The sequence below is a fragment of the Oncorhynchus mykiss genome, chromosome 26 (assembly GCF_057628025.1).
Source record: "Oncorhynchus mykiss isolate SJ-2025 chromosome 26, ASM5762802v1, whole genome shotgun sequence".
NCBI classification, from domain to species: Eukaryota; Metazoa; Chordata; class Actinopteri; order Salmoniformes; family Salmonidae; genus Oncorhynchus; species Oncorhynchus mykiss.
The window spans coordinates 2,226,932-2,245,000 of NC_143047.1; the positions used below are offsets into that span (position 1 = coordinate 2,226,932).

The following is an 18,069-nucleotide window of genomic DNA, read 5'->3' on the forward strand; positions in this document are numbered from 1 at the left end:
TCGCTGTGCTTCAAGCATTGCGCTGTTTGACTTCAAGCCTATCAACTCCCGAGATTAGGCTGGCATACTATAGTGCCTATAAGACCATCCAATAGTCAAAGGTATACGAAATACAAATGGTATAGAGATAAATAGTCCTATAATTCCTATAATAATTACAACCTAAAACATCTTAACTGGGAATATTGAAGACTCATGTTAAAAGGAACCACCAGCTTCCATATGTTCTCATGTTCTGAGCAAGGAACTTAACCTTTTGTGACTAGGGGGCAGTATTTTCATTTTTGGAAAAAAAACGTTCCCGTAATAAACAGAATATTTTGTCAGGACAAGATGCTAGAATATGCATATAATTGACCGTTTAGGATAGAAAACACTCTAAAGTTTCCAAAACTGTAAAAATATTGTCTGTGAGTATAACAAAACTGATGTTGCAGGCGAAAGCCTGAGAAAAATCCAATCCGGAAGTGCCTCATGTTTTGAAAGCGCTGCGTTCCAATGTGTCCCTATTGAGCAGTGAATGGGCTTATCAACCAGATTACTCTTTCTCCTTATTCCCGAAGGTGTCTACAGCATTGTGACGTAGTTTTACGCATTTATGTTGAAGAATACCCGTAGGCGGCTACATTGCGCAAGTGGTCACCTGATGCTCCCAGAGAGATTCTCGCGTAAAATACAGAGGTAGCCATTACTCCAATCGGTCCTACTGAAATTTCTGGGCGATTTCTCAGCCAAACGTCAAGAACAAACGGAGCTATTTCGCCTACACAAATATTATTTTTGGAAAAAAGGAACATTTGCTATCTAACTGGGAGTCTCGTGAGTGAAAACATCCGAAGCTCATCAAAGGTAAACAATTTAATTTGATTGCTTTTCTGATTTCCGTGACCAAGCTTGGCTGTCGAAATGTTGATAATTAAATTATTGCATCTGAGCTCCTAGAGTGTGCGGCTCTCTTTTATTTTATTTCCGTGACCAAGTTACCTGCTGCTAGCTGGACAAAATGCTATGCTAGGCTATCGATAAACTTACACAAATGCTTGTCTATCTTTGGCTGTAAAGCATATTTTGAAAATCTGAGATGACAGGGTGATTAACAAAAGGCTAAGCTGTGTCTCAATATATTTCACTTGTGATTTTCATGAATAGGAATATTTTCTAGTAATATTTATGTCCGTTGTGTTATGCTAATTAGTGACAACGGTCCCGTTCACGGGATGGTTGAGTCACTAGAGGTTAAACGTTAGCTTTTTTTACACGGCACATATTGCACTTTTACTTTCTTCTCCAGCACTGTGTTTTTGCATTATTTAAACCAAATTGAACATGTTTCATTATTTATTTCAGACTAAATGAATAAAATATATGTATTATATGACATTAAAATAAGTGTTTATTGTTAATTCAGTATTGTTGTAAGTGTCATTATTAAAAATATATGTAAATCAGCTTTTTTTGGCCCTCCAATAATCGGTATCGGTATCGGCGTCAAAAAATCATATTGCAGAGCGCCAAATTCAAATTAAATTGCTATAAACATTAAACTTTCATGAAATCACAAGTGCATCACAAGGGGGGTTTGTCCTCTGGGTTTCGCCTGCCATTTCAGTTCTGTTATACTCACAGACAATATTTTAACAGTTTTAGGAACTTTAGAGTGTTATCTATCCAAACTACCAGTGTATACATATCCTAGCTTCTGGGCCTGAGTAGCAGGCAGTTTACTTTGGGCACGCTTTTCATCCAAATGTCAAAATACTGCCCCTATCCCAAAGATCGGTTAGGACATCTACTTTGTGCATGTTGGAAAGTATTTTTTTCAACAATTGTTCAGACAGATTATTTCACTTTATCACAATTCCAGTGGGTCAGATGTTTACACACACTAAGTTGACTGTGCCTTTTAACAGCTTGGAAAATTCCAGAAAATGATGCCATGGCTTTGGAAGCTTCTGATAGGCTAATTGACATAATTTGAGTCAATTGGAGGTGTACCTGTGTATGTATGTCAATGCCTACCTTCAAACTCAGTGCCTTTGCTTGACATCATGGGAAAATCAAAAGAAATCAGCCAAGACCTCAGAAAAAAATTGTAGACCTCCACAAGTCTGGGTCATCCTTGGGAGCAAGTTCCAAACACCTGAAGGTACCACGTTCATCTGTGGTACAATAGTATGCAAGTATAAACACTATGGGACCGTGCAGCCGTCATACCGCTCAGGAAGGAGACGCGTTCTGTCTCCTAGAGATGAACTCACTTTGGTGCGAAAAGGGCAAATTAATCCCAGAACAACAGCAAAGGACCTCTTGAAGATGCTGGAGGAAACCGGTTCAGAAGTATCTATATCCACAGTAAAATGAGTCCTATATCAACATAACCTGAAAGGCCCCTCAGCAAGGAAGAAGCCACTGCTCCAAAACCGCATGGGGACAAAGATCTTACTTTTTGGAGAAATGTCCTCTGGTCTGATGAAACAAAGAGAACTGTTTGGCCATAATGACCATCGTTATGTTTGGAGGGAAAAGGGGGAGGCTTACAAGCCGAAGAACACCATCCCAACCGTGAAGCACGGGAGTGGCAGCATCATGTTGTGGGGGTGCTTTGCTGCATGAGGGACTGATGCACTTCACAAAATAGATGGCTTCATGAGGAGGGAATTTATGTGGATTTATTTAAGCAACATCTCAATACTTTTTTATTTTATGTTTTTATTTCACCTTTATTTAACCAGGTCGGCCAGTTGAGAACAAGTTCTCATTTACAACTGCAACCTGTTCAAGATAAAGCAAAGCAGTTCAACAAAAAACAACACAGATTTGCACATGGAATAAACAAAAGTACAATCAATAACACAAAATAAATCTATATACAGCGTGTGCAAATGGAGTAAGGAGTTAATGTAATAGATAGGGCTATAGTAGCAAAGTAATTACAATTTAGCAAATGAACACTGGAGTGATAGATGTGCAAGTATAAATCCTGGTGCGCAAAAGAACGAAAAAAGTAAATAAAAACAATATGGGGATGAGGTAGGTAGTTGGATGGGCTATTTACAGATCGGTAAGCTGCTCAGATAGCTGATGCTTAAAGTTAGTGAGGGAGATATGTCTCCAACTTCAGCAATAATTTAAATTCATTTCAGTCATTGGCAGTAGATAACTGGAAGGAAAGGCGGCCAAACAAGGTGTTGGCTGTGGGGTTGACCAGTGAGATATACCTGCTGGAGCGCATGCTACGGGTGGGTGTTGTTATGGTGACCAGTGAGCACAGATAAGGCGGAGCTCTACTTAGCATAGACTTATAGATGACCTGGAGCCAATAGGTCTGGCGACTAATATGTAGCGAGGGCCAGCCGACAAGAGCACACAGGTCACAGTGGTGGTGTTTGGGGCTTTGGTGACAAAACGGATGGCACTGTGATAGACTGCATCCAGTTTGCTGAGTAGAGTGTTGGAGGCTATTTTGTAAATGACATCGCCGAAGTCGAGGATCGGTAGGATAGTGGGTCGCAATGGGTCTTCCAAATGGATAATGACCCCAAGCATACTTCCAAAGTTGTGGCAAATGGCTTAAGGACAACAAAGTCAAGGTATCGGAATGGCCATCACAAAGCCCTGACCTAAATCCTGTAGAAAATGTGTGGGCAGAACTGAAAAAGCATGTACGAGCAAGGCCAACAAATCTGACTCAGTTACACCAGCTCTGTCAGGAAGAATGGGTGACAATTCACCCAACTTATTGTGGGAAGCTTGTGGAAGGCTACCTGAAATGTTTGACCCAAGTGAAACAATTTAAAGGCAATGCTACCAAATACTAATTGATTGTATGTAAACTTCTGACCCATTGGGAATGTGATGAAAGAAATAAAAGCTGAAATAAATAATTCTCTCTACTATTATAATGACATTTCCATTCTTAAAATCAAGTGGTGATCCTAACTGACCCAAGGACGGGGAATTTAAAGTTTAAATGTATTTGGCTAAGGTGTATGTAAACTTCCAACTTCAACTGTACTTACCTCATCACATTGATAGAGGGTCTTCAATGGGTCTTCTTTGTGATGTCACATGATTATCATCATATCATGTGATATGCTTTAAAATGGCTTTTCACCTATGTTCTACTGAATGACATTGATGAAGCACAAAATTCCAGATACAAGTTATTTAAGTTTTTAAATAATTTTTAGATGCAGTATGTGACCCATTATTCTATATATTGTTGCAAACACTAACACAATTATGCCATGGGTGTTAATTTATATTTTTAGGATGAATATCTACATTTTAAAAACAATTTTGTCATTAGAATTTCAACCCACAGTTACACTGAATTATTTTTTGACGCTTTAGAGCTCAATAACTCCCTTAATTTAATAGTTTCCAATACAAATTTTTCTGGGTCAAAAGAAGAGTTGAGTGATTTAACAATATATTTATACGTATTTATCTTTTTATGTTAAATGAATGGCTTCGGACACCAAATGTACACTTCTCGTCTTTGACCCATATAATGTATACTGTATCCTTCACTATCTATTCTTTACTATCTATTGCATCTTAGCCGCTCTGTCATTGCTCATCCGTATATTTTATACCTATATATTCTTATCTCAATCCTTTACAAGATTGTGTGTTTTCGGTTTTGTTGTGGAATTTGTTAGATATTAGGTTATGTCATGGAGGAGTTAGATACTGCTGCGCTGTCGGATCTAGATGCATAAGCATTTCGATACACTCGCAATAACATCTGCTAACCATGTGCATTTGACCAATACAATTTGATTTGATTTTAACAAGTATTACGTTGACAGTGGAGTACTAACTAGCAGACTAGCGTTTGGAACCCAGTCAGTGCATGCTGTGAGATCTTCTGCATTGGTTGTGGGCTTTCAATATTCCCCTGGGGCAGTTTTCTGTGTCGTACCTGGCACGAACAGCTAAAGAATGTATTTAGTTTACAGATTTTTGCAGGCTATAGAGTGCAAACTTGTCCCGTGTCATTCAGGCTGAGGATACAGGGCCAACCAAGTAATGGCATTTGATATTTGGGCTTTCTCCACGTTACATTTTTTGATCATTTTCTTGGCAGACATGCCATTTTGGTTGTATAGAAATCCCTAAGATACATGCTTTAGTGCTGTGAGAGCCCCTCATTTCTCTCCCCACTTTTCATTCACCCTCTTCGTCTCTCCCCCTTCACAAATTTTCTCTCCCACTGTCTGTCTTTCTGTCCTCCACCCAGTGAGATTACACCGGCTCCTGAACACCATTCATAGAACACTTTCAGAGCCCTGTGCTGTACAGTTTTTCCACCTCTAAGTTGAGAATTCAATAGCCACCAAGCACCAACTCAAAATGGTAGCTAGCGCCCAGTTCTGATAAGCCACATTAAGTGTCTCTAACCTGCTGTGCAGAGAGTAGCTAACACATGGTACCTCAGAGTTCTCCTTTGGAGTTCAGAGGGTTTCTGTTGGGATTGCATGACTAGCTGGAGGTGTGGGTTGGGTTGTCTTGCGAGCTAGCGCCTATTGTTAGAATTAGCATCTGTGTGTAATGACTGGCTAGCGCTAGTATAAAAACTTAGATGTTTTCTTTCGTAGTTCTGGAGAGCTACAGGGGATGCAGGCTTTTGTTCAAGCCGAGCACTAACAAACAGACTTCAACTAATTGTTTTTGCTTGATTGGTACAAGAGCCAGCACATACTGTAGCTTTCCAGGACCAGGGTTGGCGACCATTGCATGATATAACATTTGGTTTTAGGCTAGCATTTATATAGTGTCTGGCTGGGTAAGCAGAAGGGTAAGGTACTGTGTTTGGCCACAGGTTAGCACTAGCACACAAATACCAGATGTATCTGGAAGTTAGCATTTTGGCTAGTAGCTTTGACACGGTGAACTGGCTCACTGCACAAGCAAATAGTTCCTCCTCTCTCCGAATCCTCTGTCCAACTTCCTATTGAGAATGAACATACTTATTTAGAGAAACAGGAGCCAGAGACATGACTACTTGGCAAGGGCCTCGGAACCATCTGGACAAGGCTAAGCCGGCCCGATGGATGTTATGACTGAAACATCTGTAGGTTACACAGACGCACACAGAACCACAAGTACAGTGCCTTGCGAAAGTATTCGGCCCCCTTGAACTTTGCGACCTTTTGCCACATTTCAGGCTTCAAACATAAAGATATAAAACTGTATTTTTTTGTGAAGAATCAACAACAAGTGGGACACAATCATGAAGTGGAACGACATTTATTGGATATTTCAAACTTTTTTAACAAATCAGAAACTGAAAAATTGTGCGTGCAAAATTATTCAGCCCCTTTACTTTCAGTGCAGCAAACTCTCTCCAGAAGTTCAGTGAGGATCTCTGAATGATCTAATGTTGACCTAAATGACTAATGATGATAAATACAATCCACCTGTGTCTAATCGAGTCTCCGTATAAATGCACCTGCACTGTGATAGTCTCAGAGGTCCGTCAAAGCGCAGAGAGCATCATGAAGAACAAGGGACACACCAGGCAGGTCCGAGATAATGTTGTGAAGAAGTTTAAAGCCGGATTTGGATACAAAAAGATTTCCCAAGCTTTAAACATCCCAAGGAGCACTGTGCAAGCGATAATATTGAAATGGAAGGAGTATCAGACCACTGCAAATCTACCAAGACCTGGCCGTCCCTCTAAACTTTCAGCTCATACAAGGAGAAGACTGATCAGAGATGCAGCCAAGAGGCCCACGATCACTCTGGATGAACTGCAGAGATCTACAGCTGAGGTGGGAGACTCTGTCCATAGGACAACAATCAGTCTGCAAAAGACCTGAGACTTGGACGGAGATTTGTCTTCCAACAAGACAATGATCCAAAACATAAAGCAAAATCTACAATGGAATGGTTCAAAAATATACATATCCAGGTGTTAGAATGGCCAAGTCAAAGTCCAGACCTGAATCCAATCGAGAATCTGTGGAAAGAACTGAAAACTGCTGTTCACAAATGCTCTCCATCCAACCTCACTGAGCTCGAGCTGTTTTGCAAGGAGGAATGGGACAAAATGTCAGTCTCTCGATGTGCAAAACTGATAGACATACCCCAAGGGACTTACAGCTGTAATCGCAGCAAAAGGTGGCGCTACAAAGTATTAACTTAAGGGGGCTGAATAATTTTGCACGCCCAATTTTTTTAGTTTTTGATTTGTTAAAAAAGTTTGAAATATCCAATAAATGTCGTTCCACTTCATGATTGTGTCCCACTTGTTGTTGATTCTTCACAAAAAAAATAGTTTTATGTCTTTATGTTTGAAGCCTGAAATGTGGCAAAAGGTCGCAAAGTTCAAGGGGGCCGAATACTTTCGCAAGGCACTGTATATATGGAAGTACTTTAGTGCCAAGATATTTTTCATATCTCTCAGACACTTCAAAACATCGTTTTTTTTTTACTCTTTCGCCACATTTGAATGTTATTCAATGCGTTTCTATAGACTAACGGTAGTTAGTTTTTATCTATATTTTTGTGATTCTTACTGGGGTCCTAAAATTCTAAATGAAATAGTTAAAGGATCCTTGGTGTGCCCATCTTAAAACAATTCCATGTGTTAGTTTAGTAGAAACCCAGCCCCGGGCCCTTAGACCTTTTGACATAGTCGTACAGCCTCTACAAACGCATTACGCCTCTTTAATAGGAACATAGCAGGAAAACGGAGAAGATGTGGTCTGTTTTATTTGCAGGTGCCAAAAACAGAGCCAGTCCCCCATAATGAGCTTAGATGTTGGTGAGCAATCTTTTTACACAGAGCTTTTCTGGTGTTACGGATGACTGAGAGATCTACTTATACCATGGCTTTGTTGAATATTCCTTTCTGATCGGCTTGAAGGGCATTTTAGAGCATGCAATATTTCCCTATAACGCGTATTTGTATTTGCACGGTAGAATTCAATGGCTATAGTTCATTTTTACAAGTTTTGTTTGAGTTGCTTTTGGTATTGGTATTGTTGAATTCAATTTTCATATTAGCAAGCTAGGACTGATGGTTTCGTTAGCTAAACTAGCAAGTCTGTTTGTTTGGTTACCACGTCAACTACTGTAGCTATCTAATAAACTTGCTACTTACTTCAGTGGATGTTGAACACATTTCTACCGGCAAATGTGTAAATGGTATAAAAGTCATAATGTCCTAAACATAGCTAAATGACGGCATCGCCAAATTTGCATAATTGGCCTTTGGCATATAATTGTGATGGACTCTGTAGGAGAGAGGAATATCGTTGTGGGAGAGACAAAAAGTGAGTAAAAAACACCCCAAATATGTTTAGAACTACAAACTAACTTTCTTCTGTCGATTCTGTTTTTTTTTATGTCACAATTCCAACCCTCCTCCTTTATCTGGGCTTGGGACTGGCAAAATTGACTTTGTTTAAAAAAATATATATATATTATTATTATTTATTTTTTTACATTTACATCCCACCCTGAACGTAAGCCAGGGCGGGATCAGCCAGCGGCGGCTTACCGCATGCGCGATTCATTTGCAGTCTGGATATGGAGGGGTGAACATATCCTGCTCTGACTGCAGCGAGAGGACTGGGCCGCCTGTGAGTGTTTTGGTACTGGGGTATGGCCCACGGCAGTACCCGCACCGACTGCTCATTGAGAAGAGTGAGAACGATATTTGCTTTCACATCAGCATCTCCAATAACACCAGAAAAGGTTGCTAGATTTGTCGCTAGTCGCTTTTTTAAAAATGTGTCGCTAGAGTGGTCTGAATACTCGCTCAATATAGCGTCAAAGTCGCCAACACTGCTAGCGCGTCATCCAACACATCTTCCACTTCGTTCATTATTTTCCATAGAATGTATCGTTGATTATCCCTTACACACAGCAACAGCGCACAGCCTCCATATAATTAATTTCATGATAATAATGCTGAGCTCTCTTTGTATAGAATCAGTCCTGGGTTTAAATACTATTCCTAAAATATCAACCACTTTCACAAACATTCGAAGCAAGTATTCAGACATCGTCCACTTGAAAATGCAATTAGTGAAGCACTTCAATGTACCTGGAAATACACCTGGAAAGTATTTTAAAATACTCAAGTATACTGACTCAAATACACTCTTATACATTCAACCCAGTCATCTGAAAACGGTACTTGAAACAAGCATGCGAAAATCCTGTCGAATATAACTTGGCAGACCACCTGGCATTCACTCAAACAAAATCACCTGGTTTGGGCTGTGCAAATTGAAAATACTCAAATACACAGAAAAAGTATTTCAAATACCAGATACTCAAATACACATGCATTTGAACCCTGGTCTGCCCACAGTCTAGCTTGGTCGCCCCTCCCCACCCACTGAAAGTCAAACTTATTGGAGAACTCCAATGATGAACTGATTTTGTGTTCCTTATTGTGAAGTTATGATAAAGATCATTCAGACTCCCTTCAACTAAGCCAGAATCAAAGGTTCTCCTTTAAAATACCGTTATCATAATTTTTTTATGTTGTGTCATGGAGTATGTTTTGTCATTGTGCAGATGCAGACCCTGTTCGCCTTTGACGAGGAGGAGATGGAGATGAGGAACAAAGTGGTGGAGGACCTGAAAACAGCACTTCGGACTCAGCCAATGAGGTAGGGTTTTGAACCACAGCTGGCAAACATTGTCATTAACAGCTGTTCATCCTCATCTTTCACCTATCTACCTCAGGATGACGCTCTTGTTACTCACACTCTATGGTCAAGTTAAATCTCTCTGTAAGAGAGCACTGTGTCACAAGGTAGGTCTACACTTCATTACTTACAGTATATAGTGTATATGGGATCATTTTCATCACCAGAAAAGCTTTTGCACTCTTTATTAGACAGGGCAATTCCCCTCTCCTCTGTTTGACACATTCAGCAGCAGCTTTGAAATCTCATTGATCAACCACACAGAAACATGTGAGGAGGTTTAGACAGCCCAGACAATATTACATCTCTCACTGTCAGGAGCATGTCTGTGCCTGTTAAGTGATGTAGTGATCTGAACCAAGATGGGGGGTGTTGAGTTTTTCCAGTGCAGCGTCAGCCTTAATTGTGGAGTAACAGATTCCCACGAGGACCACGGTGTCTGGGTCACGTCTGGGTTTGTGTGTGTGCATGTGTATCATGTTGAAGTGGACAGGGTGATTAGCGCTAGCCTTATTGCGCCTGACCACCTTTGGCTTGTAGTCTTTCATTTTGTAGAACAAAGTAACATCATACAGAACCACAGCGCTAATACTTATGAAGATGTTAAGGAGGCAAGAAGTATGAAAGTTATTTGTGAGCAGGATGAGGAATGCACAAATGTAGGCTAAGATTCCCTATAATATGAATTTCCACAAACAGCTCTAAGAATGAATTATTTGCATAAAGGATTGTTTTAGCCTCACATTTGGACATTACAAGAAGCAGCCTGTATTCCCTTTGTTTCATTTCTAGTGCAACTTCAAACAGGGTTAAAAAAAAGACAAACCACCAGAAAACGTATTTACCTGATTAATCTTGTCATTAGCTATATGACATTATCGATCTACTCCATAACGTTCACAATACCAATTATGTTGGAGTGAGTACATTGTTCTGTTTTCCACTCTTACTCTCCAACGTACCTACAGTGTTTAGACCGCTTGACCTTTTCCACATTTTTATTTTATTTTTATCCTACATCAGTCTACACACAGTACCCCATAATGACAAAGCAAAAACAGGTTTTTAGAAATGTTTGCAAATGTATAAAAATTCTAAAATGGAAATAGCACATTAACGTAAGTATTCAAACCCTTTACTAAGTACTTTTTTTGAAGCACCTTTGGCAGTGATTACAGCTTCAAGTCTTCTTGGGTATGACGCTATAAGCTTGGCACACCTGTATTTGGGGAGTTTCTCCCATTCTTCTCTGCAGATCCTCTCACGCTCTGTCAGGTTGGATGGGGAGCGTTGCTGTACAGCTATTTTCAGATCTCTCCAGAGATGTTCGATCAGGTTAAAGTCTGAGTTCTGGCTAGGCCAGTCAAGGACATTCAGAGACTTGTACCGAAGCCACTCCTGCGTTTTCTTGGCTCTGTGCTTAGGGTTGTTGTCCTGTTGGAAGGTGAACCTTCGCCCCAGAGCGCTCTGGAGCAGATTTTCATCAAGGATCTCTCTGTAATTTGCTCCATTCATCTTTCCCTCGATCCTGACTAGTCTCCCAGTCCCTGCCGCTGAAAAACATCCGCACAGCATGATGCTGCCACCACCATGCTTCACCGTAGGGATGGTGCCAGGTTTTTTCCAGAAGTGACGCTTGGCAAACTCCAAGCAGACTGTCATGTGCCTTTTACTGAGGAGTGGTTTCGGTCTGGCCACTCTAACATAAAGGCCTAATTAGTGGAGTGCAGCAGAGATCGTTGTCCTTCTGGAAAGTTCTCCCATCTCCACAGAGTACTTATAGAGCTCTGTCAGAGTGGCCATTGGGTTCTTGGTCACCTCCCTGACCAAGGCCCTTCTCCCCCGATTGCTCAGTTTGGCCGGGCGGCTAGCTCTAGGTTTTTTGGTTTTTGCCCTGACATGCACTGTCAACTGTGGGACCTTATATAAACAGGTGTTTGCCTTTCCAAATCATGTCCAATCAATTGAATTTACCACAGGTGGACTCCAATCAAGTTGTAGAAACATCTCAAGGATGATCAATGGTAACAGGATGCACCTGAGCTCAATTTTGAGTCTCATAGCAAAGGGTCTGAATACTTATGTAAATAAGGTATTTCTGTTTTTTAAATTTAATACGTTTGCAATATTTTCTAAACTATTTTCAATTTGTCTTTATGGGGTACTGTGTAGATTGATGAGCAAAATGTTTTATATAATCCATTTTAGAATAAAATAACGTAACAAAATGTGGGAAAAGTAAAGGGGTCTGAATAATTTCCGAATGCACCGTATATTCCTATATTTCTTTCTTCCTCACTTCTCCTCTCCTAGTATGTTCGTCTCTTCTCACTTTTCTCAGTTGCATTTCGTTAACTAGATGGTAATTTTTCAATTAAGAAACATTGTGTGACTTGCTTCCGCTCTTTGAAAGTAGTTGTGTGGCATTGGATAGGATAGCATGAACATGTGAAAGTTTGAACTGTTAAAGATTTATTATATGCAAATGTAAGGGAGATTTATATACTTAACATTAAGAACACCTGCTCTTTCCATGACAGAGACTGAACAGGTGAATCCAAGTGAAATCCAGGTGAAATCCAGGGTCAATGTTGGTTTTGTGTCTCTAGCTTATACGGTTAAAGAGTTACTGTTGGTGGGTTATTTTATACACATTTATGCAAATGTATATACAGTGCCTTCAGAAAGTATTCATACCCCTTGACTTATTCCAAATTTGGTTGTTACAACTTGAATTCAAAATGGATTAAATTGAATCCACACACAATTGAATTGAATTGAATTCTTACACACCTTAACCCATAATGACAAAGTGAAAACACCTGGATTGTGCAACATTTTCCCATTATTCTTTTCAAAATTCTTCAAGCTCTGTCAAATTGTTGTTGATCATTGCTAGACAACCATTTTCAGGTCATAGATTTTCAAGTACATTTAATTCAAAACCTGCCTCTCATGAGCATTCACTGTCTTCTTGGTAAGCAAGTCCAGTGTAGATTTGGCCTTGTGTTTTAGGTTATTGTCCTGCTGAAAGGTGAATTCATCCCCCAGTGTCTAGTGTAAAGCAGACTAAACGAGGTTTTCCTCTCAGATTTTTCCTGTACTTAGCTCCATTACGTTTATTTTTTATCCTAAAAAACTCCCCAGTCCTTAACGATTACAAGCATACCCATAACATGATACATCCATGACTATGTGTTTTATTGGATTTCCCCCAAACATAACACTTTGTATTCAGGACAAAAAGTGAATATGTTTTGGAATATTTGTATTCTGTACAGGCTTCCTTTTCACTCTGTCAATTAGGTTCACCTGACTTAGAATTCCTCACAATCAAATGTCGACCGTATTATCTACCAAGGGAATTCTCTTCGATTATAATCACAGCCCCCCCCCCCCCCCCCCCCCCCCCCAAGCAGACACATTGATGGCCCTGAACAACCTTTATTTGACTCTATGTAAACTGGAAACCACATATCCTGAGGCTGCATTCATTGTAGCTGGGGATTTTAACAAGGCTAATCTGAAAAAAAGACTCCCTAACTTCAATCAGCATATCGATTGTGCAACCAGGGCTGGTAAAACCCTGGATCATTGTTATTATAACTTCCGCGACGCATATAAGGCCCTCCCCCGCCCTCCTTTCGGAATAGCTGACCAAGACTCCATTTTGTTGCTTCCAGCCTACAGGCAGAAACTAAAACAAGAAGCTCCCGTGCTCAGGTCTGTTCACCGCTGGTCCGATCAATCTGATTCCACGCTTCAAGACTGCTTCGATTTTATTTTTTATTTTTATTTCACCTTTATTTAACCAGGTAGGCAAGTTGAGAACAAGTTCTCATTTACAATTGCGACCTGAATAAGATAAAGCAAGGCAGTTCGACACATACAACGACACAGAGTTACACATGGAGTAAAACAAACATACAGTCAATAATACAGTATAAACAAGTCTATATACGATGTGAGCAAATGAGGTGAGATACGGGAGGTAAAGGCAAAAAAAGGCCATGGTGGCAAAGTAAATAAAACATAGCAAGTAAAATTGATCGCGTGGATTGGGATATGTTCCGCATTGCGTCCAACAACAACATTGACGAATACGCTGATTCGGTGAGCGAGTTCATCAGAAAGTGCATCGGCGATGCCGTACCCACAGCAACTATTAAAACAGTCCCAAACCGGAAACATGACCAAATACAAACAGTGTAGCTATTCCCTCTTCAAGGCAATCAAACAAGCTAAGTGTCAGTATAGAGACAAAGTAGAGTCGGAATTCAACGGCTCAGACACAAGAGGCATGTGGCAGGGTCTCCAGTCAATCACGGATTACAAATAGAAAACCAGCCCCGTCGCGGACCAGGATGTCTTGCTCCCAGACAGACTAAATAACGTTTTTGCTCGCTTTGAGGAAAATACAGTGGGCTCTCCTTCACTGCAGCCGACGTGAGTAAAACAATTAAACGTGTTAACCCTCGCAAGGCTGCAGGCCCAGACGGCATCCCCAGCCGTGTCCTCAGAGCATGCGCAGACCAGACGAAGATATTCAATCAATCTTTATCCCAGTCTGCTGTTCCCACATGCTTTAAGAGGTCCACCATTGTTCATGTTCCCAAGAAAGCTAAGTTAACTGAGCTAAACGACTACCCCGTAGCACTCACTTCCGTCATCATGAAGTGCTTTGAGAGACTAGTCAAGGACCATATCACCTCCACCCTACCTGACACACTAGACCCACTCCAATTTGCTTACCGCCCCAATAGGTCCACAGATGACGCAACCACACTGCACACTGCCCTAACCCATCTGGACAAGAGGAATACCTATGTGAGAATGCTGTTCATCGACTACAGCTCAGCATTTAACACCATAGTACCCTCCAAACTCGTCATCAAGCTCGAGACCCTGGGTCTCGACCCACCCTGTGCAACTGGGTATTGGAGGAGGTGAGGGCCCTCGGAGTGTGGTGTCAGGAAAATAACCTCACACTCAACGTCAACAAAACTAAGGAGATGATTGTGGACTTCAGGAAACAGCAGAGGGAGCACCCCCCTATCCACATCGATGGGACAGTAGTGGAGAGGGTAGTAAGTTTAAAGTTCCTCGGCGTACACATCACGGACAAACTGAATTGGTCCACCCACACAGACAGCGTTGTGAAGAAGGCGCAACAGCGCCTCTTCAACCTCAGGAGGCTGAAGAAATTCGGCTTGTCACCAAAAGCACTCACAAACTTCTACAGATGCACAATCGAGTTGCCTGGTACTGCAACTGCTCCACCCACAACCGTAAGGCTCTCCAGAGGGTAGTGAGTTCTTCACAACGCATCACCGGGGGCAAACTACCTGCCCTCCAGGACACCCACACCACCCGATGTCACAGGAAGGCCATAAAGATCATCAAGGACAACAACCACCCGAGCAACTGCATGTTCACCCTGCTATCATCCAGAAGGCGAGGTCAGTACAGATGCATCAAAGCAGGGACAGAGAGACTGAAAAACAGCTTCTATCTCAAGGCCATCAGACTGTTAAACAGCCACCACTAACATTGAGTGGCTGCTGCCAACATACTGACTCAACTACAGCCACTTTAATAATGGGAATTGATGGAAATTGATGTAAAAATGTATCACTAGCCACTTTAAACAATGACACATTACTCATCTCATATGTATATGTATATACTGTACTCATTTATACTGCTGCATCTACTGCATCTTGCCATCTTTATGTAGTACATGTATCACTAGCCACTTTAAACTATGCCACTTTATGTTTATATACCCTACATTACTCATCTCATATGTATATACTGTACTCTATACCATCTACTGCATCTTGCCTATGCCGTTCTGTACCATCACTCATTCATATATCTTTATGTACATGTTCTTTATCCCTTTACACTTGTGTGTATAAGGTAGTAGTTGTGGAATTGTTAGGTTAGATTACTGGTTATTACTGCATTGTCGGAACTAGAAGCACAAGCATTTCGCTACACTCGCATTAACATCTGCTAACCATGTGTATGTGACAAATACATTTTGAATTTGATTTGATTTAGTATTGTGGAGTAACTAAAATGTTGTTGATTCATACTCAGTTTTCTCATATCACAGCCATTAAACTCTGTAACTGTTTTAAAGTTGGCCTCATGGTGAAATCCCTGAGCAGTTTCCTTCCTCTCCCGCAACTGAGTTAGGAAGGACGCCTGTATCTTTGTAATGATCCAAAGTTGAATGAATAACTTCACCATGCTCAGAGATATTCAGTGTCAGCTTTTTTATGTTTACCACTCTACCAATAGGTGCCCTTCTTTGCGAGGCATTGGAAAACCTCCCTGGTCTTTGTTTGAAATTCACTGTTCGACTGAGGGACCTTACAGATAATTGAATGTGTGGGGTACAGAGATGAGGTATTCATAACAAAATGCTGTTAAACACTTATTTCACACAGAGTGAGTCCATGAAACTTAATATATTACTTGTTAAGCACATTGTTACTCCTGAATTTATTTACGCTTGCCATAACAAAGTTGTTGAATAGTTATTCACTCTAGACATTTCAGCTTTTCATTTTAAAATAATGGAAATTAATGGAAATGTTGAAAAACTGAATTCTACTTTGACATTATTGTGTGTAGGCCAATGAAAAAAAATTGATCCATTTCAAATGATTGCTGTAACATAGCAACATGTGGAAAAAGTCAAGAGGTGTGAGTACTTTCTGAAGGTACTGTAGTTATAGTTGATAAAAGTTATTAAAACCTCAACAGTTTAAGGATCAGGCTCTTCTTTTCAGTTTCTGCCTAAAATGACACTCAAATCTAACTGTCTGTAGCTCAGGACCAGAAGCAACGATATGCATATTCTTGATATCATTCGAAAGGAAACACTTTGAAGTTTGTGGAAATGTGAAATTAATGTAGGAGAACATAACACAATATATCTGGTAAAAGGTAATACAAAGAAAAAAACGTATTTTCTATTTTTATGTTTGCATCATCTTTGACATTAAAAAGTATAGCCACACATTCAGCTAGGAAGCTGGATGTAGTTTAGATGGTGTCCACAAGAGGGCAACAGTGTATGTGCAAAGTTTCAGACTGATAACTTCAAGAATACTTCTCAGATAGAGTTCAGTGTGTCAAATCAGAGGGCCTGTTGTCCGGACCTCTGGCAGTCTCTATATGGGGGTGCCACAGGGTTCAATTCTCGGGCTGACTCTTTTCTCTGTATATATCAATGATGTCGCTCTTGCTGCTGGTGATTCTTTAATCCACCTCTACGCAGACGACACCATTCTGTATTCATCTAGCCGCTCTTTGGACACTGCTAACAAACCTCCAAACGAGCTTCAACGCCATACATCACTCCTTCCGTGGCCTCCAACTGCTTTTAAATGCTAGTAAAACTAAGTGCATGCTCTTCAACCGATTGATGAGCGCACTCGCCCGCCCGACTAGCTTAACTACTCTGGACGGTTTTGACTTAGAATATGTGGACAACTACAAATACCATGGTGTCTAGTTAGACTGTAAACTCTCCTTCCAGGGTCACATTAAGCAACTCCAATCCAAAATTAAATCTAGAATCTGCTTCCTATTACGCAACAAAGCCTCCTTCACTCATGCCGCCAAACTTACCCTCGTAAAACTGACTCTCCTACCGATCCTTGACTTCGGCAATGTCATTTACAAAATAACCCCCAACACTCTACTCAGCAAACTGGATGTAGTCTATCACAGTGCCATCCGTTTTATCACCAAAGCCCCATATATTACCCACCAAGGCGACCTGAATGCTCTCGTTGGCTGGCCCTCACTACATTTCCATCGCCAAACCCACTGGCTCCAGGTCGTCTATAAGTCTAGGTAATGCCCCGCCTTATCTCAGTTCACTGGTCACCATAGCAACACCCACCTGTAGCACGCGCTTCAGCACGTATATTGCACTGTTCATCCCCAAAGCCAACACTTACTTTGGCCGCCTTTCCTTCCAGTTCTCTGCTGCCAATGACTGGAACGAATTGCAAAAATCTCTGAAGTTGGAGACTTGTATCTCCCTCTCTAACTTTAAGCGTCAGCTGTCTGAGCACCTTACCGATCACTGTAATTGTACACAGCAAATCTGTAAAAAGCACACCCAACCTCATCCCCATATCATTACTTACCCTCTTGCTCTTTTGCACCCCAGTATCTCTACTTGCACATCATCATCTGCAATCCAATATTAATGCTAAATTGTAATTATATTCGCCTCTAGGGCCTATTTATTGCCTTCCTCCCTACTCTTCTACATTTGCACACACTGTACATAGAAAAATCTATTTTTCTTTTGTGTTATTGACTGTACGTTTGTTTATGTGTAACTCCGTGTTTTTTTTTGTTGCAC

At 40.8% G+C, this 18,069-nt stretch overlaps 1 protein-coding gene across 4 annotated transcripts in view; it reads left to right on the forward strand.

The window, feature by feature from the left end:
• The window catches only part of daam2 (dishevelled associated activator of morphogenesis 2), a 234,287-nt gene that overhangs the window by 154,176 nt on the left and 62,042 nt on the right, over nt 1–18,069 (forward strand). For all 4 annotated transcript variants that reach the window (XM_036963291.2, XM_036963290.2, XM_090221720.1 and 1 more), the window contains exon 5: nt 9,541–9,635. In XM_036963291.2, the coding sequence (XP_036819186.1) occupies nt 9,541–9,635 (95 nt within the window). The remainder of the gene's footprint in view (nt 1–9,540; nt 9,636–18,069) is intronic.